Source organism: Gorilla gorilla, chromosome 19, assembly GCF_029281585.2.
Source record: "Gorilla gorilla gorilla isolate KB3781 chromosome 19, NHGRI_mGorGor1-v2.1_pri, whole genome shotgun sequence".
NCBI classification, from domain to species: Eukaryota; Metazoa; Chordata; class Mammalia; order Primates; family Hominidae; genus Gorilla; species Gorilla gorilla.
This window is the reverse complement of record NC_073243.2, coordinates 111,264,453-111,288,266: the sequence shown is the minus strand read 5'-3', so window position 1 is coordinate 111,288,266 and position 23,814 is coordinate 111,264,453. Positions and strand designations below refer to the sequence as shown.

The 23,814-nt window shown below is 50.1% G+C and overlaps 2 protein-coding genes across 12 annotated transcripts in view; one reads left to right on the top strand and one right to left on the bottom strand.

Moving 5' to 3' along the window:
- BRD9 (bromodomain containing 9) overlaps nt 1–875 on the bottom strand; it is a 29,265-nt gene extending 28,390 nt beyond the window's left edge. For 7 of the 11 annotated variants that reach the window (XM_055367754.2, XM_055367750.2, XM_055367755.2 and 4 more), the window contains exon 1: nt 667–801. In XM_055367754.2, the coding sequence (XP_055223729.2) occupies nt 667–718 (52 nt within the window). In that variant the 5' untranslated portion in view covers nt 719–801. Of the gene's footprint in view, nt 1–569; nt 628–666 lie in introns of those variants that run through there. The other 4 variants (XM_055367749.2, XM_063700863.1, XM_031003218.3 and 1 more) reach the window with 4 other exon arrangements.
- TRIP13 (thyroid hormone receptor interactor 13) lies at nt 865–23,396 on the top strand. Its single transcript, XM_019013262.3, has 13 exons — nt 865–1,127; nt 2,819–2,984; nt 4,709–4,838; nt 5,707–5,762; nt 6,527–6,617; nt 9,323–9,395; nt 12,308–12,371; nt 13,164–13,250; nt 13,531–13,637; nt 17,017–17,170; nt 19,818–19,930; nt 21,260–21,329; nt 22,358–23,396. Exons 1-13 carry the CDS (start codon nt 1,036–1,038, stop codon nt 22,451–22,453), a joined length of 1,299 nt encoding a protein of 432 aa, XP_018868807.2. The 5' UTR covers nt 865–1,035; the 3' UTR covers nt 22,454–23,396.
- The last annotated feature ends 418 nt before the right edge of the window (nt 23,397–23,814 follow it).

Here is a 23,814-nt window from a genome sequence, read left to right as displayed (position 1 = left end):
AAGGCCTCCCTAAGGAGTACAGCGGGGCTGCCAACCAGCAGGGAAAGACGGAAGGGAAGACCACAGTGGCGGCATGTCACTGCCTCCTTGTTCTCCCTTCCCCTCCACAGGGAGCTTCAGGTCCCTTTCGAGCCACGGTGTCCTCACCAGAGGCCCTGTGGGATGTTGTTCACATTACTCGTTCAAGAAGATGGATTAAGAGGGACCTGGAACCCCGGAGCCCGATCTCCCTCCTAGAAACCCCCAGCACTTCGGTTCACCCTCGCCTGACTTGCTGCAGGCGCCCGTGCTGCCCGCTGACACCCATGGAGCTGCTGCGGGAGCAAGGGAGAGGGAGGGAAAGGCGGGAGAAAGGGCAGCCCAGCTTCTCCCTGAGCTCCACACAAAAGCCAGCACAGATGCCTCCCTAGTCTCCAGGACCGGGGTGAGTGGGCTTGCAGCCTCGAGCCCAGAACCCTCTACCAGGAACGTAAGCGCCTACCCAGGACCCCTCACGTGTGCCCGGTTCCCTGCCCGAAATCCCAGGACCCCCTCCCGCGTGCCCAGAACCCCTCCCTGGTGGCCAGGACCTCGCCCGGTGCCCAGGACCCCCGTCCGCGTGCCCGGAACTCCTCCCCCGTGCCCGGGACCCCGCCCGCCGCGCGTCACAAAGCGCCGCCGCCTCACCCTCGTAGGACGAGCGCCACTCGGCCTTGTGCTTCTTGTGCTTCTTGCCCATGGCGGCGCCGGGAACAGCTGGCACCCGGCCGGACGGTGGCCGCCACCGCCCCCTGGCCCTGGCTGGCCGCCCGCGGTCGCTGCGCCGAGGTTGCCGAGCTCGCGGGACCGCGCCGGAAACGAGGCGAGGCGGGGCCGCGGCAGGAAGTGGCCCTGCCGGGCACGAGCGCTTCCGGGTCAGGAGGTGGTGCGCCTCGCGCGGCAGATTCGAAGCTAGGGCGGGGCCAGCGGGCTGAGGCAGCGGCTGTGGCGGCGACGCTGGGCGTGAGGTGGCGGCGGCCGCGCCCCGGTTGGGTCCCCACTGCTCTCGGGGGCGCCATGGACGAGGCCGTGGGCGACCTGAAGCAGGCGCTTCCCTGTGTGGCCGAGTCGCCAACGGTCCACGTGGAGGTGCATCAGCGCGGCAGCAGGTGAGCCGGACGTGTCCGACACATCCTCTGGGCACCCACCCGCCCCGACCCCAGCGCGTGCACCGAGCCCCGACCCCAGCGCACTGATTCTGATGCGACTGAACCCCAGGGTACTGATCCGGCCCGACTGGACCCCGGCGCACAGGCCGCCGGGCCCCGACCCGATCCTAGCGCAATGACCCGACCCCACCGCAGGGCACTGACCCGGCCGACCCGAGCCCTGCGCGCAGGACCCCAGCTCACAGATTGAGCCCCGACCCGACCTCAGCTCACGGACCTGGCCCTGACCCTGCCCCGGCTGTCCTCCGGTGCATTGATCTGGCCCTGAGTCCCACGTTGGAGAATAGGATGGCTGCGCATTACAGAGAGCTCTAAAGTCTCAGCCGAAAGTTGGGTGGTTATTCTTTGAGCCACTGTTTCTCAGACCCTTTAATTGTTCCCGTTCCTCATGGACTCGATGTTAAATTTTTAGGGTTCAAAGCAAATCCCACTCATTTGTGACCAAGACAGTTCATGGTATGGTGGGGCCTGTGGGCTGTGCTGCTCCCTGGAGTGGGGGGAGCTCAGCGGCGGGGCCAGACCTTCACAGACCCTCCTTATGTCCATGGAGGGTGGATTGAGGTCAGGTGAGACCACCAGCCTCAGAGGGGATGCAGAGGAAGAGACCTTTCCTTTAACAGAACAGCTGTTGACTGGGTACTTTCTAGGTGCTGGAGTTCAGACACGTCAGCATAATTGCACCAGGGCCCAGAGACACCTGCACAAAGCCCCATCACAGCCTGGCGACGCCTGTGTAAACACCTTAGCGCTCAGAGACACCTGTACACAGTGCCACCGCAGCCTAGAGACACCCCATGTACAACCACACCTGGGCCCAGAGACGCTAGGCATAATCACACCAGAGCACAGCTGCACCTAGAGGACAGACACCTACGTACAACTGCACCAGAGTTCATAGACACCTGCACACAACCGCACTATGCATGGTGGTCGCTGCTTGTAGGGTGCTGGGACGATTGCAAAGGGGCCACATATCACCTACCTGGCTCTGAGGAGCCTGTCCAGGAGGGCTCAGAGGGAGGCAGACATTGAATAGGACCTAAAGGGTGACTTCAGTAGATCAGCCCAGTAAGCTGGGACAGTGCACAGCAGGGCACAGAGGTGTGATCCAGGACCAGGTCACTGTTGTAGAAAGGGGAGGTGTTAGGAGGACTGCAGCAAGGGTGGCCGAGGGAAGCCCTGGATACCAAGCTCAAAGCATTAGATTTTCTCAGCACGAATCACAGCTATTGGAGACTTGTTACAATGCAGACCCCAGGCCTGACCCCACAGCTGTGGAAATTCATTAACAATAGTGAAAGCCAACATTATTGGGTGCTTACTATGTGCCAGGTATCGTCCTAAACACTTTGAATGTATTAATGACTTCACAGTAGCCCAGCATAGCGAGAACTCTTACTGTTGTCCCCTTTTTCTAATGGGAGCTGAGGCACAGCTTCTTCAGGGCACAGCTGGTAGAGGACCCACAGGCAAGGGGTGGCCCTAGATTTGGTCCCAGGCAGGCCAACTCCAACCTATCCTGTTAACTACTGGGCTTTCTTATGTATTGTCTGAGTTTTTGCAAAACACTTCATTTTAACATTTTGTTTTTGAACTAAGATCATTTATGTGTGTTTTGGCTTTTTTTCTAGCACTGCAAAGAAAGAAGACATAAACCTGAGTGTTAGAAAGCTACTCAACAGACATAATATTGTGTTTGGTGATTACACATGGACTGAGTTTGATGAACCTTTTTTGACCAGAAATGTGCAGTCTGTGTCTATTATTGACACAGAATTAAAGGTTAAAGACTCACGGGTAAGTTACTAATTTGCTGGGCCAAGGAACAGTTAGCTGAATACAAAGGTTGTATCATGAATGTCTTGCCGTTTTCATAGCCTGTTGTCAGAAACAGGTTCACTTCTCTGTTGGTTTGGGTGGCTGGACAAGTTCTTTTCACTAGCTGTCAGGAGCCAGCTGCTGGGAGTAGGAAGTAGCCCTGATGTTGGGGTGCTCTCAGTATAGCAGTAACAGATTGGAAACCACGAATGAGAATGCAGTGCTGTACAATAGTGGGCTGCGCTGGTAAGGCCTGTGTGCCGTGTCTCATTCTTTCAATCAGCAAATGTTTATAAAGTGCTCAGTGTGTGCTAGGGCCATAGGAGGTGTGGGGCCACAGAGATGAGAAGATGGGCTTGCCTTATAGAATTCCTTCATCTCATCCCATGCATGGCCACCTCACCCACCATCTGAGTTCATGCGTATGGGTTAGAGGAGCTTTGTGTGAGGGCGTGGAGGCATTGGGGTGATTCTGGCACCAGTATAAAAACAACCTGAAACATTCCTAAGGAAGACTTATCACTTACAGCAGTACAATTCCTGTCCTGTAAGAACCAGCTGCGAAGGACAGGCTTGGTACTAAGTTCTGCTCGTGAGGTGGACCTCCCCTGGACCTCCCCATTCATACGTTAGGACTCATGTTGGTGCATGCTCAGAGCTTTGTGCACACTGAGATCTGATAATGCCGTGGTTTTGGCCAGTCTGAGGGAAGGAAGAGCTTCCCACACTGTTGTGGAGGGATGGACACCCTAACTGGAGGGCACGGGCTGCCCAGGGAAAGTTCTAATGTTCTCTGACTGCAGATTCACTTGTAGGAATTTATCGTAGCTGATAATCATGCAATTTTGTAGATCTTTCTGGACAGATGTTTGTTAGATGCTGTTAGTAATAGCCAACAATCTGAAATATTTTAACTGTCCACCAGAGGTCAGTTAATAAATGTAGGAATTCCATATATCTACACTATGTACAATATAGCCATTAAGAAGAATGAAATAGATTTCTATCTACCAATGTAAACATTTCTCTGCGTTAATAACAAATGTAAAAAGACACAGTTAGGAAACTGACTGGGCAAGGTGGCTCATGCCTGTAGTCCCAGCACTGTGGGAGAAAGATGGAAGGATCACTTGAGGCCAGGAATTGGAGAACGGCCCGGGGATCGTAGCAAGACCCCGTCTCTGAAAAGAGTTTTAAAAAATTAGCCAGTGCGGTGGCGCACACTTGTAGTGTCAGCTACTCAGAAGGCTGGAGGTGGGAGGATCACTTGAGTCCAGGAAGTTGATGTTGCTGTGAGCTGTGATCGTGCTGCTGAACTCTAGCCTGGGCAACAGAGCAAGATCCCGTCGCAAAAAATAAGTTAATTAAAAAAAAAAACAAAAAACCTTATGTGATAAAACTCAGTTTTTGGTCCCATCTGTGTGAGTGTATTTATATAATAACGTCCCGGAGGCTGGATTTAGGGCACTTTTTCATTCTGTAAGTAAATGTAGGGCCCAAAGGGCAAGGGATGGGTATTAGCTTTCAAAAGAGCTAATCCTCAATCTGAAATAAAATAATAGCCTTGTCATCTAATCTGAGAACTAGCTTTGATTATACTACACATTCAGTTTTTATTTGTAGACCTTAACATCTAATTTGTATGGTTGGAGTTAAATGAGAGTTGGAAATGTGTGTCGATATTGGCTTTTCCCTCATTTTAGCCCATCGATTTGAGTGCATGCACTGTTGCACTTCACATCTTCCAGCTGAATGAAGATGGCCCCAGCAGTGAAAATCTGGAGGAAGAGACAGAAAACATAATTGCAGCAAATCACTGGGTTCTACCTGCAGGTATGGGGTGTGATGGGAGTTGAGGGGGAGGCTGAGGTCAGAGGATTGTATACTCCATGCCATGTCAGTTCACGGGGGGGGGGGGGTTCTGTTTGTCCATTTGTTTTGTAGGATTTTAGGATGTTTTCTCTCTTATGAAATGGAAAGTTTATCACAAAAGAGGAAAGTAGAGATTTCCAGTGTGGGACCATACTGTTCCTTTGGGTGGGTACCTTAGAGTTCATGGCTAACGGAGAGTGCCCATGTGCTCTTCTCACATGCCTGGTTGGTCTGTCCTGCTGAGTGGCTCCTTGTCTGCTTGATGCTTCTCCATGGGCATTGCTGATGGGCTCTAGCAGGCCAAGCCCAGGGCTTCATTCAGTAGCGTGTGGAGAAACAGGTGGATTTGGCATCTGAACTTGTGTTGAAGCATGGGTAAAAGACAATTGTAAATGGTTATGATCATAAATTTTATAATGTGTTGTTTACCACCAAAAAAATGATAGTTTAATGCAAACATATTGTGGGGATTATGTTATACATCAATGTAAAATAAATGACAACAATATCATAAAGAAGGATGGGAACTTAAAGTTTTTTTAAAAGACTATTGCACATGATAATGAGACATAAAGTGTAATTCTTTGACTCCATCCAATTGTCTGCCAGAAGTTACATGTGACTGGCATTTATTTTGCATCTTTGATTTTAATAAAAATCAAAATTTGAAGAAAAATTTGCAGAATTTATACTTTCCTGTAATCAGAATCATAGTCTTGCCTGGAGCAGCACAATGGGAAGCTCAGGCTTAGGCTCAGGGGAGACTGACTGGGGGTGGCTGTAATTGCTTGCCTTCCTGAAATCAGGTCTTTGTTTAATTCTGTCACAGCTGAATTCCATGGGCTTTGGGACAGCTTGGTGTACGATGTGGAAGTCAAATCCCATGTAAGTTGCTGTGCCTTTTCCCGGAATGCCCTGTTATTTGAAGAGGAACCATTACTGTTTTGCTCTCCAACACCCCTGAGCAACTTGATGCAGATGGGTTTTTGGGAGCCCCTGTCTGCTGGCAGCCCTTGTCCTGGACATCTATCCTCTAGGATTGCTCCAGAGTAGAGCTGGTCTCTGAGGAGCTCCCTGAGGGAGAAGAGGGAAAGGGAGAATGTGAAGGCAACTTAGAGAATTAAACCCTCTGGAGATGGGAGGAGGGAAGGTGAGCAGGCCTGGTCCGCACAAAGGAAAGGCCGGTGTGTCTTAACCCCTGCACCCTCTTCAACGGGAAGGGTCTTTCCCATGCCGGCAGCTCGCTAGAAGACTATCACTCAGCTGTCCCAGACTGCTCCTCTGCACTGTGGCTGTTGTTATTTTGCAAATAATAACTGCTGTATCATTCTAGGGAAGGAGCTTACTCATTACTTGATAAACAAACCCCTTAGTGGTTTTGTTTAATGTTGGCACTTTAAATAAAAGTGATCATTTTGTTGCTCTTCTTATATTTATAATAGTAATAGCCAGTGTTTTTCCTTTTCCCTTTTGGAAGCACCTTCTCTTCTGAAATGAAAGCATTTGGAGGTGATGATCTCTTAGGAGGCGGCCTCGCTCCCTGTGCTCCCTCTTCTCATGTAGGATTAAGCCCTGGGGGAGGGCACATTTCTTGGGCACCTTTGCCTTGTTGGTACCTTTATCAAGCTCTTTTTCTTTTTCTCTGTCAGCTCCTCGATTATGTGATGACAACTTTACTGTTTTCAGACAAGAACGTCAACAGCAACCTCATCACCTGGAACCGGGTGGTGCTGCTCCACGGTAAATTATGCAGGCTTTTATTTGACCAGATAAGTGGCATGAAATTTAGCCTTTACTTGTACCTTTGTCCTTCTGCAAGGAGTTACCGCTCTTTCTTTTCTGAAGAAGCCACAGCTGTCCTAGAATGTCCCCTCTCTGTGAAGCAGATCCAGCTCATAACACTTGGGACATTTTTTGTTTGTTTGTTTTTGTTTTTGAGACGGAGTCTCGCTGTCAACCAGGGTGGAGTGCAGTGGCCCGATCTCGGCTCACTGCAACCTCGACTTCCTGCGTTCCTCCCAGGTTCCAGCAACTCTCCTACCTCAGCCTTCTGAGTAGCTGGGATTACAGGCATGCGCCACCACACCCAGCTAAGTTTTGTATTTTTAGTAGAGACGGAGTTTCACCACGTTGACCAGGCTGGTCTCAAACTCCTGACCTCAGGTGATCCACCCGCCTCAGCCTCCCAAAGTGCTGGGATTACAGGCTTGAGCCACCGCACCCGGCCCTTGGGGCATTGATTACTCGGCACTTAATCAAGTCTTCCTGTGGGGGGCCACATTCCAAGACATCCTCAGATGCCCCAAACGTGGATAGTACTAAACCTTATGTAGACTATTTTTTCCTACAGACATTCCTATGATAAAGCTTAACTTATAAATTAGGCTTGTAGTACTCAGAGCTTTACTTTGTGAGGAGTAAACTGAAAAAGCCATATTTTAAAGAAATTCTGTCTGGTTCTTCTCAGGAGAAAATACTGATGGTTTGTTGTTTTGTTTTGTTTTGTTTTCAATATCACCGGGTAGAATGGGGACACGGGAATTGAGTGGACTCGAGAGTATGAAACTGCAGCAAAGTGTGAAATAGAAGCTTGAAGAGTACTTAGCTTCTTTAAGTCAGTTAAGATTGCGTGACAAAGTGACCTTAAAACACAGTGTTCTTTTAAAGAGCAGACAGGCCCGGCATACTGCCCTCATAGCACAGTCAGAGTAAGCAGCAGGTGTTTTAATTAGTGAAATAAGTTGTTTCTGAACCAGTTACGTATTTCCTCTTTAATTCTTGAAAATGCCTGCAGAAAATTAGAGTTGTGTGTCTCCATTTTCTGTTAGATGGTTTCCTTTTTCCATATTGGTCACCTCACAGCTTCTGTGAGGCATGGTTTGTAGGGTCCAGCCCCACAGGGTTGGTGGGTTTTCTCCCCATGTGCAGAGACGAGAGAGTGTAGAAATAAAGACACAAGACAAAGAGATAAAAGAAAAGACAGCTGGGCCTGGGGGACCACTACCACCAAGACGCGGAGACCGATAGTGTCCCCGAATGCCAGGCTGCACTGATATTTATTGGATACAAGACAAAGGGGCAGGGTAAGGAGTGTGAGCCATCTCCACTGATAGGTAAGGTCACGTGGGTCACGTGTCCACTGGACAGGGGACCCTTCCCTGCCTGGCAGCCGAGGCAGAGAGAGAGAAGAGAAACAGAGAGATGGCTTACACCCTTATTTCTGCATATCAGAGACTTTTAGTACTTTCACTAATTTGCTACTGCTAGCTAAAAGGCAGAGCCAGGTGTACAGGATGGAACATGAAGGCGGACTAGGAGCATGACCACTGAAGCACAGCATCACAGGGAGACAGGCCTCTGGATGACTGTGGGCGAGTCTGACTAATGTCAGGCCCTCCACAAGAGGTGGAGGGGTAGAGTCTTCTCTAGACTCCCCCGGGGAAAGGGAGACTCCCTTTCCCGGTCTGCTAAGTAGCAGGTGTTTTTGCTTGACACTGACGCTACCGCTAGACCACAGTCAGCTTGGCAGTGAGCTTCTTCCCAGACGCTGGCGTTACTGCTAGACCAAGGAGCCCTCTGGTGGCCCTGTCCAGGCATAACAGAAGGCTCTCTCACTCTTGTCTTCTAGTCACTTCTCACTATGTCCCCTCAGCTCCTATCTCTGTATGGCCTGGTTTTTCCTAGGTTATGATTGTAGAGCGAGGATTATTATAATATTGGAATAAAGAGTAATTGCTATAAATTAATGATTAATATTCATATATAATCATATCTAAGATCTATATCTAGTATAATTATTCTTATTTATTTTATGATACTGGAACAGCTCGTGCCCTCGGTCTCTTGCCTCGGCACCTGGGTGGCTTGCGCCCACATCATGCTAGGGGACGCTTGGCAGGCAGGCGTGCAAGAAGAGTGCTGGCCTCTGCCTCTTCTAGTATGGGGTATGAGCCCACTGAGAATTGTCTTAGGAAAGAGGGTGGTTCTGGGGGCAACAGGAATAACACATGACCCCTCCACCTCCATTTATCAAGAAAGGTGTGTTTGACCTCTGGAAGGTGCCTTGATGAGTGGATTTCATAGAGGAAGTGTGGGGACAAGGACAGGTGTCAGCAAAGATGTAGGCTAGAAAGTGCAACGTTCATTCCCGATGCTAAGTGAGACTGTAGGCCGAGAAGCTGGGAGCAGTGCTGGGGGTGGGGAGGCGATGGAGGCTGAGACCAGAAATACGAAGTTGAGTACAAATTAGTAAGAAAGGGGGAGACGTAAGTGTATTGGTAGTATTTCATAGCATTTAAGTTTCTAAGCAGACTTCATTGTAGTAATAACATTAATAGCTTTTAACTGTATTCCTTATATTTTATGGATAATGGAAGTTACTATTGTTTTAAGAAATTTGTTGTAGCACTGACTTAAAAATATATTTGCTTGGATCTTTGTCACAGGTCCTCCTGGCACTGGAAAAACATCCCTGTGTAAAGCGTTAGCCCAGAAATTGACAATTAGACTTTCAAGCAGGTAACTTTCGGTAATCTGTGAGAGGAGAGCCATGGGAATGGGATTTATAACGGGAGGTTGTTTTTTTTTTTTTCTAAATCATTTTACGCAAATAATAGATTCCTCTCCACTGTAAGTCACTTGATTGCTCTGTATTCAGCATAGTTTTGAGTTATGATTTCAGTTTTTTTAAGATTTGAGACTTACTTGATTGCCAGCACATGATCTCTGCTGGCGAATTGCACTTCAGAAGACTATACTTTCTCCCCTTGCTGGATGGAGTGTTCATCTCTAATTATGTATTTGTCTTTTCCTCTTGAGTTCTGTGTGTTTGGGGCTTATGGTTTTTGTCACATTTGGAAAATACCTGGTCATTGTTTCCTCACTGAATTTCCTTGCCCTTCCCCTTTATCTGGGACTCTGTTTTCATGTTAGACTGTTTGATGTTGTTCCACAGGCCACTCCTGTGCTTTTTCTTTTTTTTTTTTTCAGTTCTTTAGAAATATGTTTTATTTGAAAGTTTCTATTGCTGTCTTTTCAAGTTGACTGATTTTCTACATCGTCTAATCTGCTTTTAATTCCATTCAGTGAAGTTGTTATGTCTGATAGTGTATTTTTCTGCTCTGAATGTTCTATTTGATTCTTCTTATACTGTTTTTTCATTATGTTCTTGTTCACGTCTTGAACAACCCTATAATAGCTGTTTTAATGTTCTGTCTGCTAATTGCATCATGATTGTCATTTCTGATTGTGTTTCTATTGACTGGTTTTTCTTCTGGTTAGGGGTCACATGGTTTTGCTTTGTTGGCATGTTAGGTAGTGTTTGATTAGCTGCTGAACATTGTGATCTGAAGTGTGTGGATTGTGTCTTCCTTTAGTGAGTGTTAGATTTTGTTCCGTTAGGCATTTCCATTACTTGTGATTTGGTGTGATCCTTTGAGGTTTGGTTTTTTTAAGCTTTGACTGGGAGGGGTTTAGGTTTGGTCTTAACACTAAATTGTGGTCCTCTGGGGTCTCCACTGAGTGTGCTGAAGGATCCGTGGGCACTCTCCACTCTGGCGGTTGGAGTATGCACTCCTCTCAGCCTGTGTGAGGTCCAGGAGCCCTTCAGCTCACAGACCACGGGCACCCTTTCCATAGCTGCAGGGAATGTCCCCTGCTCACACACACCTGAGTATTCATCCAGGACGTCAGGGGCGCCATGAGGATCCTGGGCACTCCTTCTGAGGTATTTCTTCATATTTCCTTCCCCTCTGGAATTCTGTTCTGCAGCCTTCAGTACTTCAGACTCCCTGAACTCCAATCTCTGTCTCCTCGAGTCAGCGAGGGGCTGTGCTCCACTTGGGCTCCCTCCCGTGCCTGTGGTTGGAAGATGCCTCCTGCCAGAAAGTCAGAGCATTTGTAGAGGGTCCCTGGTCTTCCGACTCAGGAGTCCCAGCCCTCACTGCCCTGTGTACAGCAGCCTTACCAGATGTCATTTCATCCATTTTGCCTTAAATGAGGTTTTCTCATTTAAGATTAGATGGTAAATCTGCTTCCTGTTACTCCAGTATGACTAGCGGAAATCCTGTAAGGTTTAATTTCCTATACATAATTTTTGTTCTTCAAAAATGTCTTGTGAATGTTTTTACATAGGGAAATTGCTTTATTTTGACCCCTTAGCTTATGTTTAGCAACTTGCCCTTTGCTTTGACATATTGAAATACATGTGTGTTTTCAAGATCTCTAGGGGCATGCCAGCATGGCGGCTCAATGCCTGTAATCCCAGCACTTTGGGAGGCTGAGGCAGGTGGATCGTTTGAAACCAGGAGTTTGAGACCAGCCTGGCCAACATGGAGAAACCCTGTCTCTACAAAAAAAATACAAAAAATTAGCTGGGAGCACATGCCTGTGGTCCCAGCTGCTTTTGAGGCTGAGGTGGGAGGATCACCTTAGCCCAGGAGGTCCAGGCTGTGGTGAGCCTGGGTGACGGGAGTGAGACCCTGCCTCCAAAGAATAACCAAAAAAGATCTCTAGGGGCAGAGAGGGAAACACAAGAGAAGGAAAATGTTATTATAAGGAATATAGCTTTTTCCAGTACAAAGATCTGGAAATATGCATTGGTTTTATGGCTTAGAAATGGCAAAAAGAAGTCTTAGCAAGCCTTTGTTCCTCACTCTATCAAAGAAGCAAAATGTTTTATAATTAATTTTGTTTAATATTCAACCCAGTCTATATTTTGTTAGATTGTCTGTATCCCTCCACTGTTTTAATAAACAGTATCAGTAAACGGTCTCTCTCTTTTTTACGTGGAGTGCAAGTGATGCTTCTTGAACGTAATTCTTTTTCTTTTGTGGACTTTTGACATGGAAGCAACTGAAAAGAGGACCTGGAAGTCAGTTTCTCTCTGGCCTCAGTCTTGTTCTCTGGTGATTTAGTCAGCAGCTAAGCACGCCCACATCTGTCTGCGGGCTTCTGAATGGATAGAGGAGTGTTTCTGGGTTCCGGTCAGTCTGTGTGTGTTAAGGTTAACTTTGGGCCACCTGAGCATTCCTGGGCTCTGGGGTCTGTGCTGTTTAGGGTTCTGTGGAAGGAGGGGAAAATGCTCAGCTCCTGCCAAAAGCTCTTGATGCTTCTATTTTGTTTTGTTTTCTATCTTATGTTAGTACTGCTAATATTTTTAAACATAGAAATATAATTTGTAAATAGATATAAAATGGGAGTTTTTACTCTTTAACTCAATTGATACAGTCTAGAACTACTGATTGAATTTTGTTAGACTTCTTCATAATTATTTAGTACACGGAGGGCTGGATTCCTCGATTCTTTGTCAGTAATTGTAATTCCCCCGATGCTGGGCACTTGAGATGTTGCATTCAAGACGCATGAATGGCTGCCGCTGAGGATCCACAGGACCAATTAGTAATTGTCTCAACTCCTTTTTTCTATCTCAGGTACCGATATGGCCAATTAATTGAAATAAACAGCCACAGCCTCTTTTCTAAGTGGTTTTCGGAAGTGAGTATTAAATATTAATTCTAATTGTCTGGATCGTATAGCTGAAAAAATGTCTTGTATGTTAGGCAAGTCCTCCTCCAGAAGCTTCAGGAGAGAACTGGGTGGGAAGGGTGTGTGAGGATTGGGGCTGACTGTGATCAGAGAAGGTTCCGGAGCTGGGGCCCATGGGGACCCTCCCTTGGTTCTCCCCAGACCTATGACTGTGTGGGACAGGACAATCGATGGACTCTGAGAAGGGCAGGCCTGGCACTCGGGACTGCAGCCCTGCCATGCATGTCCTTGGTGCTCATGTGCCCTAGCGCTGTCTGTGAGCTGAGGGGGTCAGACAAGGTGATGTCACATGTGATTCTTACTTCTGAGGAGCTGTGCCCAAGTCACCTGGCATCCGCACATCCCTCTGGTGAGATGAGGTGGGACCAGGCACACTGGGCACAGGAGAGCCTGTGAGGAGTGCATCCCAGCCTGTTTGCATCTGTGGTCTGCCTCTTTTCCTCATCAGAGAGGACACACAGGTAAAGCAGAGGTACAGGTCACCCTCACTGTGCCGCCCCAGGCAGGTCAGGTGTGGTCTTAGGTCTCAGCACCCTGGCATTCAAAGCAGAGGGGAAGAGTGTTAGGCTGACCTCCTCCCATGCTGCCCTAGCTTCCCTGATTTAGGGAGCTTTCTGAGGGGCCGTCAGGAGACAGTGGGCTTGTGGGGACAACTGGGGCAGCAGGCCACGTCAGGGTCCCCCTGTGCACCTGGTAGTGTGGTCCCTGCACGTTGACACTAAAACGGTGTTTGGGTTCCAGAGTGGCAAGCTGGTAACCAAGATGTTTCAGAAGATTCAGGATTTGATTGATGATAAAGACGCTCTGGTGTTCGTGCTGATTGATGAGGTAGGCATTTCCAGATAAGGAAATTCATGACAGAATTGCCTTTTGCCATTGTGGGGACACAGCCTACTCCTGATGCTCCTAGCTTTCCCCTCCTGCAGCCGGGCTGCCCTCTATCCCTCCCTGCACTGTGCGCCTTTCCACCTTGCCGCAGCATCCGCAGGCTAGGCACGGGAACACCCATTCATTCATCTTTTTCACGTGCTCAGGGGGACGTATCCCCATAGCTGCCTGTGAAGTGCCAGGCCCTGTCCTTTTTGACCCCATTGCTCCCTCCCAACAGGTGGAGAGTCTCACAGCCGCCCGAAATGCCTGCAGGGCAGGCACCGAGCCATCAGATGCCATCCGCGTGGTCAATGCTGTCTTGACCCAAATTGATCAGATTAAAAGGTAACCAGGACATGCAGCAGTTTTCCCTGAGAAGTGATGAGAAGCTTGTCCCAAAGAAATGCGTGATACTTGTACAACGCTAGATCTTAGTGCCCAGCTCTTTCACCGGAAAGTGCATTTGGCATTGAGTATCGACTCCTTTTCCACACTGGAAGCAGCATATCACAAATGCTTTTTAAAGAAATTGTTTTTAGTGTATTAAAAATGTAAAAGAAGGCCGGGCACGGTGGCTCACACCTGTAATCTCAGCACTTTGGGAGGCCGAGGCGGGCGGATCACAAGGTCAGTAGATGGAGACCATCCTGGCTAACACGGTGAAACCCCGTCTCTACTAAAAATACAAAAAATTAGCCGGGCGTGATGGCGGGCGCCTGTAGTCCCAGCTACTCGGGAGGCTGAGGCAAGAGAATGGTGTGAACCAGGAGGCAGAACTTGCAGTGAGCCGAGATCATGCCACTGCACTCCAGCCTGGGAGACAGAGTGAGACTCCGTCTCAGAAAAAAAAAATGTGAAAGAAAACTCAGGCATGGTAAGAATTTTACGTAGCACAGAAAAGCATAAAATGAAGAACTGCTACATTCAGGCCTTATCCCACCCACTTCTCTCCTATCCCACCCGCTGTCAGCACCAACTAGTGCTGCTCATAGGTGAATGGCTGTCCCCTGCTCGCCCTGCTGGCCCAGGACAGACAGTTTCATGGGCAGATGGTCCACATCTCCACAGCCCAGCCTCACAGGGCCAGGGCCTGTTGTCACTGTAGCCCAAGTTGATCAAGCTTAAGGAGCGACAGCTGCTGGCCCAACTCCCAAGGAAGTGATGGACGAGCCAGAACCTGCCTGTGCCTGTGTGGTGCTCAGCCAGGACTCAGGTTCCTTCTGTGAAGTGCTCTTTCTGCCCTCAGGGTGCCTGGGGAGTCCCTGGCATTCTCAGAAGCTGGATTGTTGAGTGTGGGATGACAGCAGACTGAACTGTGCAGAGGAACGTTTTGTTCAGGCCATCACCACTGTCTCGCCACAGAGAGCGTATCTGGCTTCCTGAGAAGCGCTCGTCTTGGGGTCAGCTGCAGGAATGTGTGCCAAGACCAGCTCGGTCGGGGAGACCCTAACCCAGCGGCGCTGGAGGAATTAAAGACACACACACAGAAATATAGAGGTGTGGAGTGGGAGGTAGGGGTCTCACAGCCTTCAGAGCTGAGAGCCCCAAACAGAGATTTACCCACGTATCTATTAACAGCAAGCCAGTCATTAGCATTGTTTCTATAGATATTAAATTAACTAAAAGTATCCCTTACGGGAAACGAAGGGATAGGCTGAATTAAAGGAACAGGTGGGGCTAGTTAACTGCAGCAGGAGCATGTCCTTAAGGCACAGATCGCTCATGCTATTGTTTGTGGCTTAAGAATGCCTTTAAGCGGTTTTCCTCCCTGGACGGGCCAGGTGTTCCTTGCCCTCATTCCCGTAAACCCACAACCTTCCAGTGTGGGCGTTATGGCCATCATGAACATGTCGCAGTGCTGCAGAGATTTTGTTTATGGCCAGTTTTGGGGCCAGTTTATGGCCAGATTTTGGGGGGCTTGTTCCCAACAAGTGTGCAGGTCCTGGAGGGGGGCCTCCCCACCTCTGGCTTCCTTCTCCTCTTGTCCACTTCCTTCCCCACCTGGCTTGTCTCTCAGTCTGCTGCAATCTGGCTCCTGCCCCCGCCGCAGCCCAGCTGCCCCGCATTCACACGAGCGTTCGCTTTTCTCTTTCTGGAACTTTGCACAGCGCTGACACCCTGATGGCCCCTTCCCTGAATCTCTTTGTGCCTCCCTCCCCGGCCTCCATTCTCCTGTCTCCTCGGTTTATGCTGCTGGCGTCTCACCGCAGGGAGGGGTCTACACAGCCTGTCTGTGGCCTTCTCTCCTGGCGTGTGCCCCTTCAGCATAGCTCAGGGTTCTGTGGGGGGTGAATCCCAGACCTGCACATCCACCTGTGACCAGACATCAGGCTTAGATGCCTGGGATGCCAGGCACACTCCCACACTGCTCACTGGGCCCCAAATCCCTAACTTCCTGGGATTCCACTCGACACTGATGGCCTTGCTGTGCACCTGCCACTCAAACCAGAGGATGGAGGTCACCGTGACTTCTCCCTGTCAGTCACAAGAGGGTGTGGCTCAGGAAGAAACAAGGAGACACGCTTGCCTCTCTTGCCTTCATTCCCTCATGCTCCTGGTTCCAGCCCCTCTCTAGAGGACTCTTTCTGTCCCCCACCAGTCCTGTCCACTCCCGCATCTCTGGATTGTCAGCCCCTGGGTCGTGATCTCCAGGCCTAGGCCTCCCTCTGGCCCTTCCTGCAGCCCCACCCTCCTGGTGCTGGACTGAGCAGCTGTGAGCTCACCCAACCTCTGTGCCTTGTTCCTCTGCCGGGGACCCACAGGCTCCCTGTCCTGCCTCTGCTTAGCTCACCCTGGCTCGCAGGCACAGGCTCCCTTGGCCAGGGTCTAGGTGAAGTTGACCTTCCCCAGGCAGCAGTGGTAGCACTGCCACATGTGCAGCCACGCCCCCCAGGCCTGTGCAGCATGCTCCCTGGGGGCACCTTGTGCCCGCTCTGTGCTGGCTCATGCTGGGTCCTTGGGGGACACTGGTCAACAGGCCAGACAACAGGGGCTCTCTCTATGGAGTTTATACGCTAGAGGGGAGAGCAGATCATGAACATGGGAAGTAACCCAGCTCTAGAGTATGTCTAGGGAAGATGAGTGGCCATGCCCAGGTGGTGGTGGGCACCAGAGCCCATGGTAGGTGGCACAGTCAGGAACGCTGTGCAAAAGTGAGATCCTTGCTAGGCCGGGCGCGGTGGCTCACGCCTGTAATCCCAGCACTTTGGGAGGCCAAGGCGGGCGGATCACGAGGTCAGGAGATTGAGACCATCCTGGCTAACACGGTGAAACCCCATCTCCACTAAAAATACAAAAAATTAGCCGGGCATGGTGGCGGGCGCCTGTAGTCCCGGCTACTTGGGAGGCTGAGGCAGGAGAATGGTGTGAACTGGCGAGGCGGAGCTTGCAGTGAGCCGATATAGCACCACTGCACTCCAGCCTGGGTGAAAGAGTGAGACTCCGTCTCAAAAAAAAAAAAAAAAGGAAAGTGAGATCCTTCCCAAGGTTGAAGGCAGTGAGGGAATGAGCCGAGTGGGGCTGTAGGAAAATTCCCGGAAGGCCAAGGAGCAGCGAGAGCAAAGGCTGGGGGGTCTGCGTGGCCTGTGTTGGCACAAGGCTGCTTTCCTTCCTGTTGGCAGCCTGCTGGCCATCGTCCTGCCAACCTCCTTGCCAGATAGGGCAGGATAGAATTGGGTCACCGACAGCCGTGATGACTGTGGTGCTTGCTTCTCGGCCACAACAGGCATTCCAATGTCGTGATTCTGACCACTTCTAACATCACCGAGAAGATCGACGTGGCCTTCGTGGACAGGGCTGACATCAAGCAGTACATTGGGCCGCCCTCTGCAGCAGCCATCTTCAAAATCTACCTCTCTTGTTTGGAAGAACTGATGAAGGTACCTTTATTTTTTTTTTTCCTCTTGATACAAATGGATTTCTTATATGTTCTTAATTAATTAAGATATCTTAAAATAAGCTCGTTCCAGTATGGAGGATTTCAACATATGCATTAACTCCCTTCTTAAATTGAAAACTAGTTTTGTATGTGACAGGTTGAGCTGATAGTTGAAACTAGGGCCACTGACTCAATATTTTTGTTCTTTTGGCACAATACAGTCATCATTGTTCATTATTTGAGGTACCAGTCAGTGTAGGGGACGTCAGTGACCGGCTTTGCTCACCTGGCTGGCTGCACAAATCTTAGTTCTCAGCTTACCCCGGGCTTTTCCAGTGCCCTGCCTCTCGGGGGCCTGTATCCTTACCTGAAAGAGGAAACATCATGGGCGTAGTATGGACTGGTGGTTTTGGTCACGGGGTCCACGTGACGTCACGTTCTTGAGTCGCCTGTTGTGATGATAGGCAGGAACACTGTCACCATGGGCACAGCGATGCGTGCGGAGAGTGTGTGTGAGTCAGGAACGCCGTCGCCGTGGGCAGAGTGACGCGTGCGGGGAGTGCGTGTGAGTCAGGAAGGCCGTCGACGTGGGCAGAGCGACGCGTGCGGGGAGTGTGTGTGAGTCAGGAAGGCCGTCGCCATGGGCACAGCGACACGTGCGGGGAGTGTGTGTGTGAGTCAGGAAGGCCGTCGCCACGGGCAGAGCGACGTGTGTGGGGAGTGCGTGTGAGTCAGGAAGGCCGTCGCCATGGGCACAGTGACGCGTGTGGGGAGTGCGAGTCAGGAACACCGTCGCCATGGGCAGTGACGCGTGTGGGGTGTGTGTGTGAGTCAGGAAGGCCGTCGCCGTGGGCACAGTGACTCATGTGGGGTGTGTGTGTGAGTCAGGAACGCCGTCGCCATGGGCAGTGACGCGTGCGGTGTGTGTGAGTCAGGCTCGCAGGGACCTGCCCCATGCTTGTGTTTCTGCTGCTCTAGCCCCTGTGGGAACAGACCTGTCCCAGACAAATCATCCTGCAGGGGCATTTGTTTAGGGTAGTTGGGCCGTAACCAAGCAAACCAGTGAATGGGGATTTAAACAGTGATGAGTTTAATGCAGTTGTTGCCACCTGCTGGTACCACAGAGCAGGGGTGTTAACAAGGATGGCACAGCCTGCTTTGGTTGGGGACGGGAGAGCTGGTCTCAGCCATGGACCCACCGGGCCTGCCCGGGTCAGCACTGTCCAGGCATGGTTTTCTTGGGGGTTGGGGAAAGGAGACGGAGCTCTGTGGAGCTTTGCCTGGAGAATGCCAGTGATCTGAAGACTGATTCTACAGCAGTTTTGCTGCCAAGGAGCCCCATGTGATAGCAGATCCTGCGAGGAAGTCGTGTGTGTTGGAGGTCCTCACGCACCTTCAGTGTGGGTTCCAGCCCTCACAGTGTGACGTTTATACACTTGTACACGCGTGCTGTGAATCCAGGGGATGTTTAAAGTGTTAGCTAAGAGGGATGGACTTTTTCTTGGACAGTGTAGGACAGGGGTAGTTTTTTGTTTGTTTGTTTGTTTATTTATTTTGAGACAGAGTCTCACTCTTGCCTAGAGCTAGAGTGCAGTGGTGCGATCGCAGCTCACTGCAACCTCCGCCTCCTGGGTTCAAGCGATTCTCGTGCCTCAGCTTCGTGAGTAGCTGGGATTACAGGCGCATGCCACCACACCTGGCTAATTTTTGTATTTTTAGTAGAGAAAGCGTTTCACCATGTTGGCCTGGCTGGTCTCAAACTCCTGAGCTCAAGTGATCTGCCCACCTCAGCCTTCCAAAGTGCTGAGGTTACAGGCGTGAGCCACCACGCCCAGTGATAGGGGTAGTTTCTTATTTTAGGCAGTTTATATGAAATTAAGACATGCAGATGTCACAGTGGATATTGAACTGGTCTCGAAAGCTCAATATCCCCCAAAGCACAAGCACAAACTGTGTCTTAATTTTGCTCACACCCCTCAACAAACCTCCAAAATGTTCAGACAATGCTATTTTCTTCCTTCTCCTGGTTCCTGAGTCAGAACGGTTCGTATTAGAATTCAGTCATAGTAAGTCAGTGTGCCCACCTGACTGTTGGCAAGGCTGCTTGGAAAAGCATGACTTCCAGACAAATGATCTCTGAGGGGAACTTTTGGTGCCCAGCTCCTCGGTCAGTCAGACACTGTCATGCTGCCAAACAAGCCTCACCTTTAAAACAGACAAACTAGGATCCTGCTTTGGAAGTCAGTGGAAGTCCTGGCTCTAAGTCCCAGCTCTGCCCACTGTGGGTTTTGATGTCTCCGAAGGTGGCATAACAGACTGGACTGGGTGCCTCCAGGTCCCTTCCCTTCCTGACACACAGGGAGGAAAAGTTTTGGCTCGAAACACAGAAGAGGCTATGTTGCTACTGGTTTCTGAGGCATGTTCCGTTATTTGTATTTGTTTGAAAAAGCAGAATGTGTACGCTGAGAGGCATGAGAGAGCGAGCTTGTTCCCTAATGCAGCTGTGCATCTTGAGTCGTCACTGTCTGGATTTCTGTGAGACGTGGCGTGGTTGACATTTGACCTGCAGCTGCTGTCCCTCTTGCTGACGGTGCCTACGCTCAGGCCTCTGTGGATTCAGCTAACCGCCTGTACTTCTGTCTCCCCAGTGTCAGATCATATACCCTCGCCAGCAGCTGCTGACCCTCCGAGAGCTAGAGATGATTGGCTTCATTGAAAACAACGTGTCAAAATTGAGTCTTCTTTTGAATGACATTTCAAGGTGCAAATTGACCTCATTTTTGTAATCAAGAAGAATCCATTTGTGATATTAACTAGGGAGTCATTGTTTCCTTTGAGGAGACCAGGGAGGGCCCTGGGTGTGAACTCTCAACACAGTATAGGTGTGAACATGCATGTACACACGTGTGTGTGTGTGTGTGTGTGCATGTGAGTAGAAACACGCAGCACAGCCACCTCCTTCCAAAGGAGATGTAACCCTTGCGCAGGGAGGGCGCTGGCTCATGTGCTGGAAGCCTGCAGCCCTACGGCTGATGACACTTAGAAGGATTCGCAGAGTCCACAGAAAGGAAATGGCTTTGGGGGTCCAGGGAGGGTGGAAGGGAAGGTAGGAAAATCAAACGGTGCCTTGAAGGATAGAATTTGGTTCCAACTGGAGAGAAATCAGGAAGGCTGCTGGAGCAGTGTGTTCAGGTGACCGTCTAGTGGGTTGCAGTGCGGAGGCTGGGGAGGTGCCGGAGAGGCGGGGGGTGGAATGGACAGAGCCTCGGGTTTCTGGCCAGAGTTTGAATTTTATTTTGAAGTTGGCAAGAATGTGGAAGGCTTTAAACAAGGGATAACATGAAGAATGTAGTATTTTTTAAGGATTTGGATTATCTGTTGAAGAGATTTAAATCAGTTAAGATGGGAACGAAGAACAGTTCAGAGACTTCTACAAAAATTGAAGATGTGAACCCACCCATTATTTGGGGAATCTGTGCCTACTGACCGTGTGTCCGCTGCATCATGCCCTACACCTGGTGCTCCCGGGCAGGTGATGCATTCCCTGAGCGCAAGGATGCTGGCCCTGGGGCAGAGGCTCCCAGGCAAGTGATGCCTTCCCTGAGCGCAAGGATGCTGGCCCTGGGGCAGAGGCTCCCGGGCAGGTGAGGCATTCCCTGAGCGCAAGGATGCTGGCCCTGGGGCAGAGGCTCCCGGGCAGGTGATGCCTTCCCTGAGCGCAAGGATGCTGGCCCTGGGGCAGAGGCTCCCGGGCAGGTGCTGCATTCCCTGAGCGCAAGGATGCTGGCCCTGGGGCAGAGCACACAGGTGTGCCTTGGGTGTGCTTCAGAGCCGCGAGGACACTGCCTCCCAGAGCAGGAGCTGAGGATGGGGAGAGACCGGCCCCATGCGAGAGGCCGGGGGGCAAAGGGACATTCAGAGGGCAAGGCTGAGGAGAGCAGTGAGGGGCAGGAAGTGCCCTGTGAACCCAGGGTGTGCCTGGGACGCTTCGGCTGGTGTTCCCAGGGATGCCTCGGCCAATGAGGAAAATTAGTCCTGAAACGTGTGATTGTATAAATTGCTGTCTCTGAACTGGGTTTTGTTTACACAGGAAGAGCGAAGGCCTCAGCGGCCGGGTGCTGAGAAAACTCCCCTTTCTGGCTCATGCGCTGTATGTCCAGGTGAGTCTCCACTGCCGTCCTCCAGCACCCGCCCTGTCCACAGGTCTCAGCCTCGCTGGAGATGCTGCTTAGTAGCCCTGGGGTATCAGCCTCATTTTATCTCAGTTTCTAAACCACAGGGTCCTGGGGCCGGAGGAGGAGCTGACCTTGGCACCGAAACACAGGGGCTGTCTTGAGTCCTTTGGGAGGAGGCGGCTATGCCACGTGCCTCTGCTCACACGCATGCATGCACACACATGCACGTCTGCCTCTGTGGTGTGCTGAGCTCGTGGCCAGGGCCCTCGCTGGCCTCACCAGAAGTTTGTGCTCTTTCAGTCTGGGTTCAGCTCACATAGAACAGTGACCTGGATCCACAGCCTCAGCCACTGGGTGCTGGGCCTGTTGCAGACGCTTCGGCCCGGGGCACTCACCCCTCCCCTGCACTGTCCCCAGCAGCTGGTTGGGGTAAGGACTCAGTGTCTGGCAGAGCAGATACACTTACATCTGAGAAGAGAAAACCCCCATCTTGGAATGTTTTCTTTCAAATCAGAAGTGACTCAGGCTCTGTCTGATCAGTAGCAGCCTCTGTGCTGGACACAGTGCTCAGCACAGAGGTGACAGTGGCCATGGATCATGAGTGGGAGACTTTTAATGCAGGGGAGGTGACAGCTCTGGGCACTGGGCCATGGGAATTCTCTGGTTATAAGCCTGGGACATAGGGTGGGCCCTCCAGGGTCTGCTCCCTACAGCTTCTCATCCTTCTCAGTGTGTGGGTGGCTGCCTTGGTGCTCCCCTGCCCACCCCTGCAGCTGTTTCTGACATGCAGGACATGGGGGGGGTCACATAGCCACCTTGTTCGCCTTTTCTGAAGTAAAGAGCTTGGCTGATGTGCATCCTGGACGTGTGTGGTGCGCACTCACTGCTCAGCCTATCAGCTACCACCCCCTTCTATGCTGTCTGCACTGTGGGTGGCGGCAGGGGCGGTGGATGCCAGATGGCCCCACCAAATGTGAGTTGAGCCCCTCCAGCAATGACCGTGTACCTTCTAGGCCCCCACCGTCACCATAGAGGGGTTCCTCCAGGCCCTATCTCTGGCAGTGGACAAGCAGTTTGAAGAGAGAAAGAAGCTTGCAGCTTACATCTGATCCTGGGCTTCCTCATCTGGTGCTTTTCCCATGGAGAACACACAACCAGTAAGTGAGGTGGCCCCACACAGCCGTCTCCCAGGGAATCCCTTCTGCAAACCAAACGTTACTTAGACTGCAAGCTAGAAAGCCACCAAGGCCAGGCTTTGTTAAAAGAAGTGTATTCTATTTATGTTGTTTTAAAATGCATACTGAGAGACAAACATCTTGTCATTTTCACTGTTTGTAAAAGATAATTCAGATTGTTTGTCTCCTTGTGAAGAACCATCGAAACCTGTTTGTTCCCAGCCCACCCCCAGTGGATGGGATGCATAATGCCAGCAAGTTTTGTTTAACAGCAAAAAAGGAAGATTAATGCAGGTGTTACAGAAGCCAGAAGAGAAACTGTGTCACCCTAAAGAAGCATATAATCATAGCATTAAAAAATGCACACATTACTCCAGGTGGAAGGTGGCAATTGCTTTCTGATATCAGCTCGTTTGATTTAGTGCAAAAATGTTTTCAAGACTATTTAATGGATTTTAAAAAGCCTATTTCTACATTATACCAACTGAGAAAAAAATGGTCGGTAAAGTGTTCTTTCATAATAAATAATCAGACATGGTCCCATTTGCAGGAAAAGTGCAGACTCTGAGTGTTCCAGGGAAACACATGCTGGACGTCCCTTGTAACCCGGTATGGGCGCCCCTGCATTGCTGGGATGTTTCTGCCCACGGTTTTGTTTGTGCAATAACGTTATCACATCTCTAATAAGGATTCACATTAATACAATATAAAATAAATAGGTCAGTTACTGGTCTCTTTCTCCGAATATTATGTTTTGCTTTTATCTCACAGTAAAATAAATATAATTAATGGTTTGCATGTGAAATTCACTTTTGAAAGAACATGTTACCTTACCTTTTGTTTTAGAACTTTTCAAGTATTAAAATATTTTTTAGAATTTTCTTGTTTTGATTCTAAGTATCTCTTCCAAGTGCTTTTAATTTTACTAAAAATTACTCAAATGATTACTTAACTTTAAGCCTGATTTATGGTGTGGGGACCTTATGGTCTAACTGCATCATCCAGAAGAAATTGGGAAGGTGCCAGTGGCCCAGGTGCAGATTCAGGAGGTGGATCACCAAGGCCAAGGCATATGCAGGTTCTGGTCACCATGTCGTCTGCTGGGCCTTAACTCTAGATTCAGAACCCGGAGCCACTCCTGCCGTGGAAAGCAGAGCCTGGCTCTGGGAGTGGCAGGTTGAGGAGTGGGCCCAGTCCATGCATGTCAGTGCTGTTAAAGGATCTTTTCACCAGTAGGCACAACCCTAACAGCTCCCCCACCTCCACTCTCCAGGAGTCAGCTTGGTGTCCACAGT

Coding starts and splice junctions, on each gene's coding strand:
- TRIP13 (XM_019013262.3), top strand. CDS start 1,036: ATGGACGAGGCCGTGGGCGACCTGAAGCAGGCGCTTCCCTGTGTGGCC. Junction 1,128..2,818: donor GTGCATCAGCGCGGCAGCAG/GTGAGCCGGACG, acceptor CTTTTTTTCTAG/CACTGCAAAGAAAGAAGACA. Junction 21,330..22,357: donor CTCATGCGCTGTATGTCCAG/GTGAGTCTCCAC, acceptor TGTACCTTCTAG/GCCCCCACCGTCACCATAGA.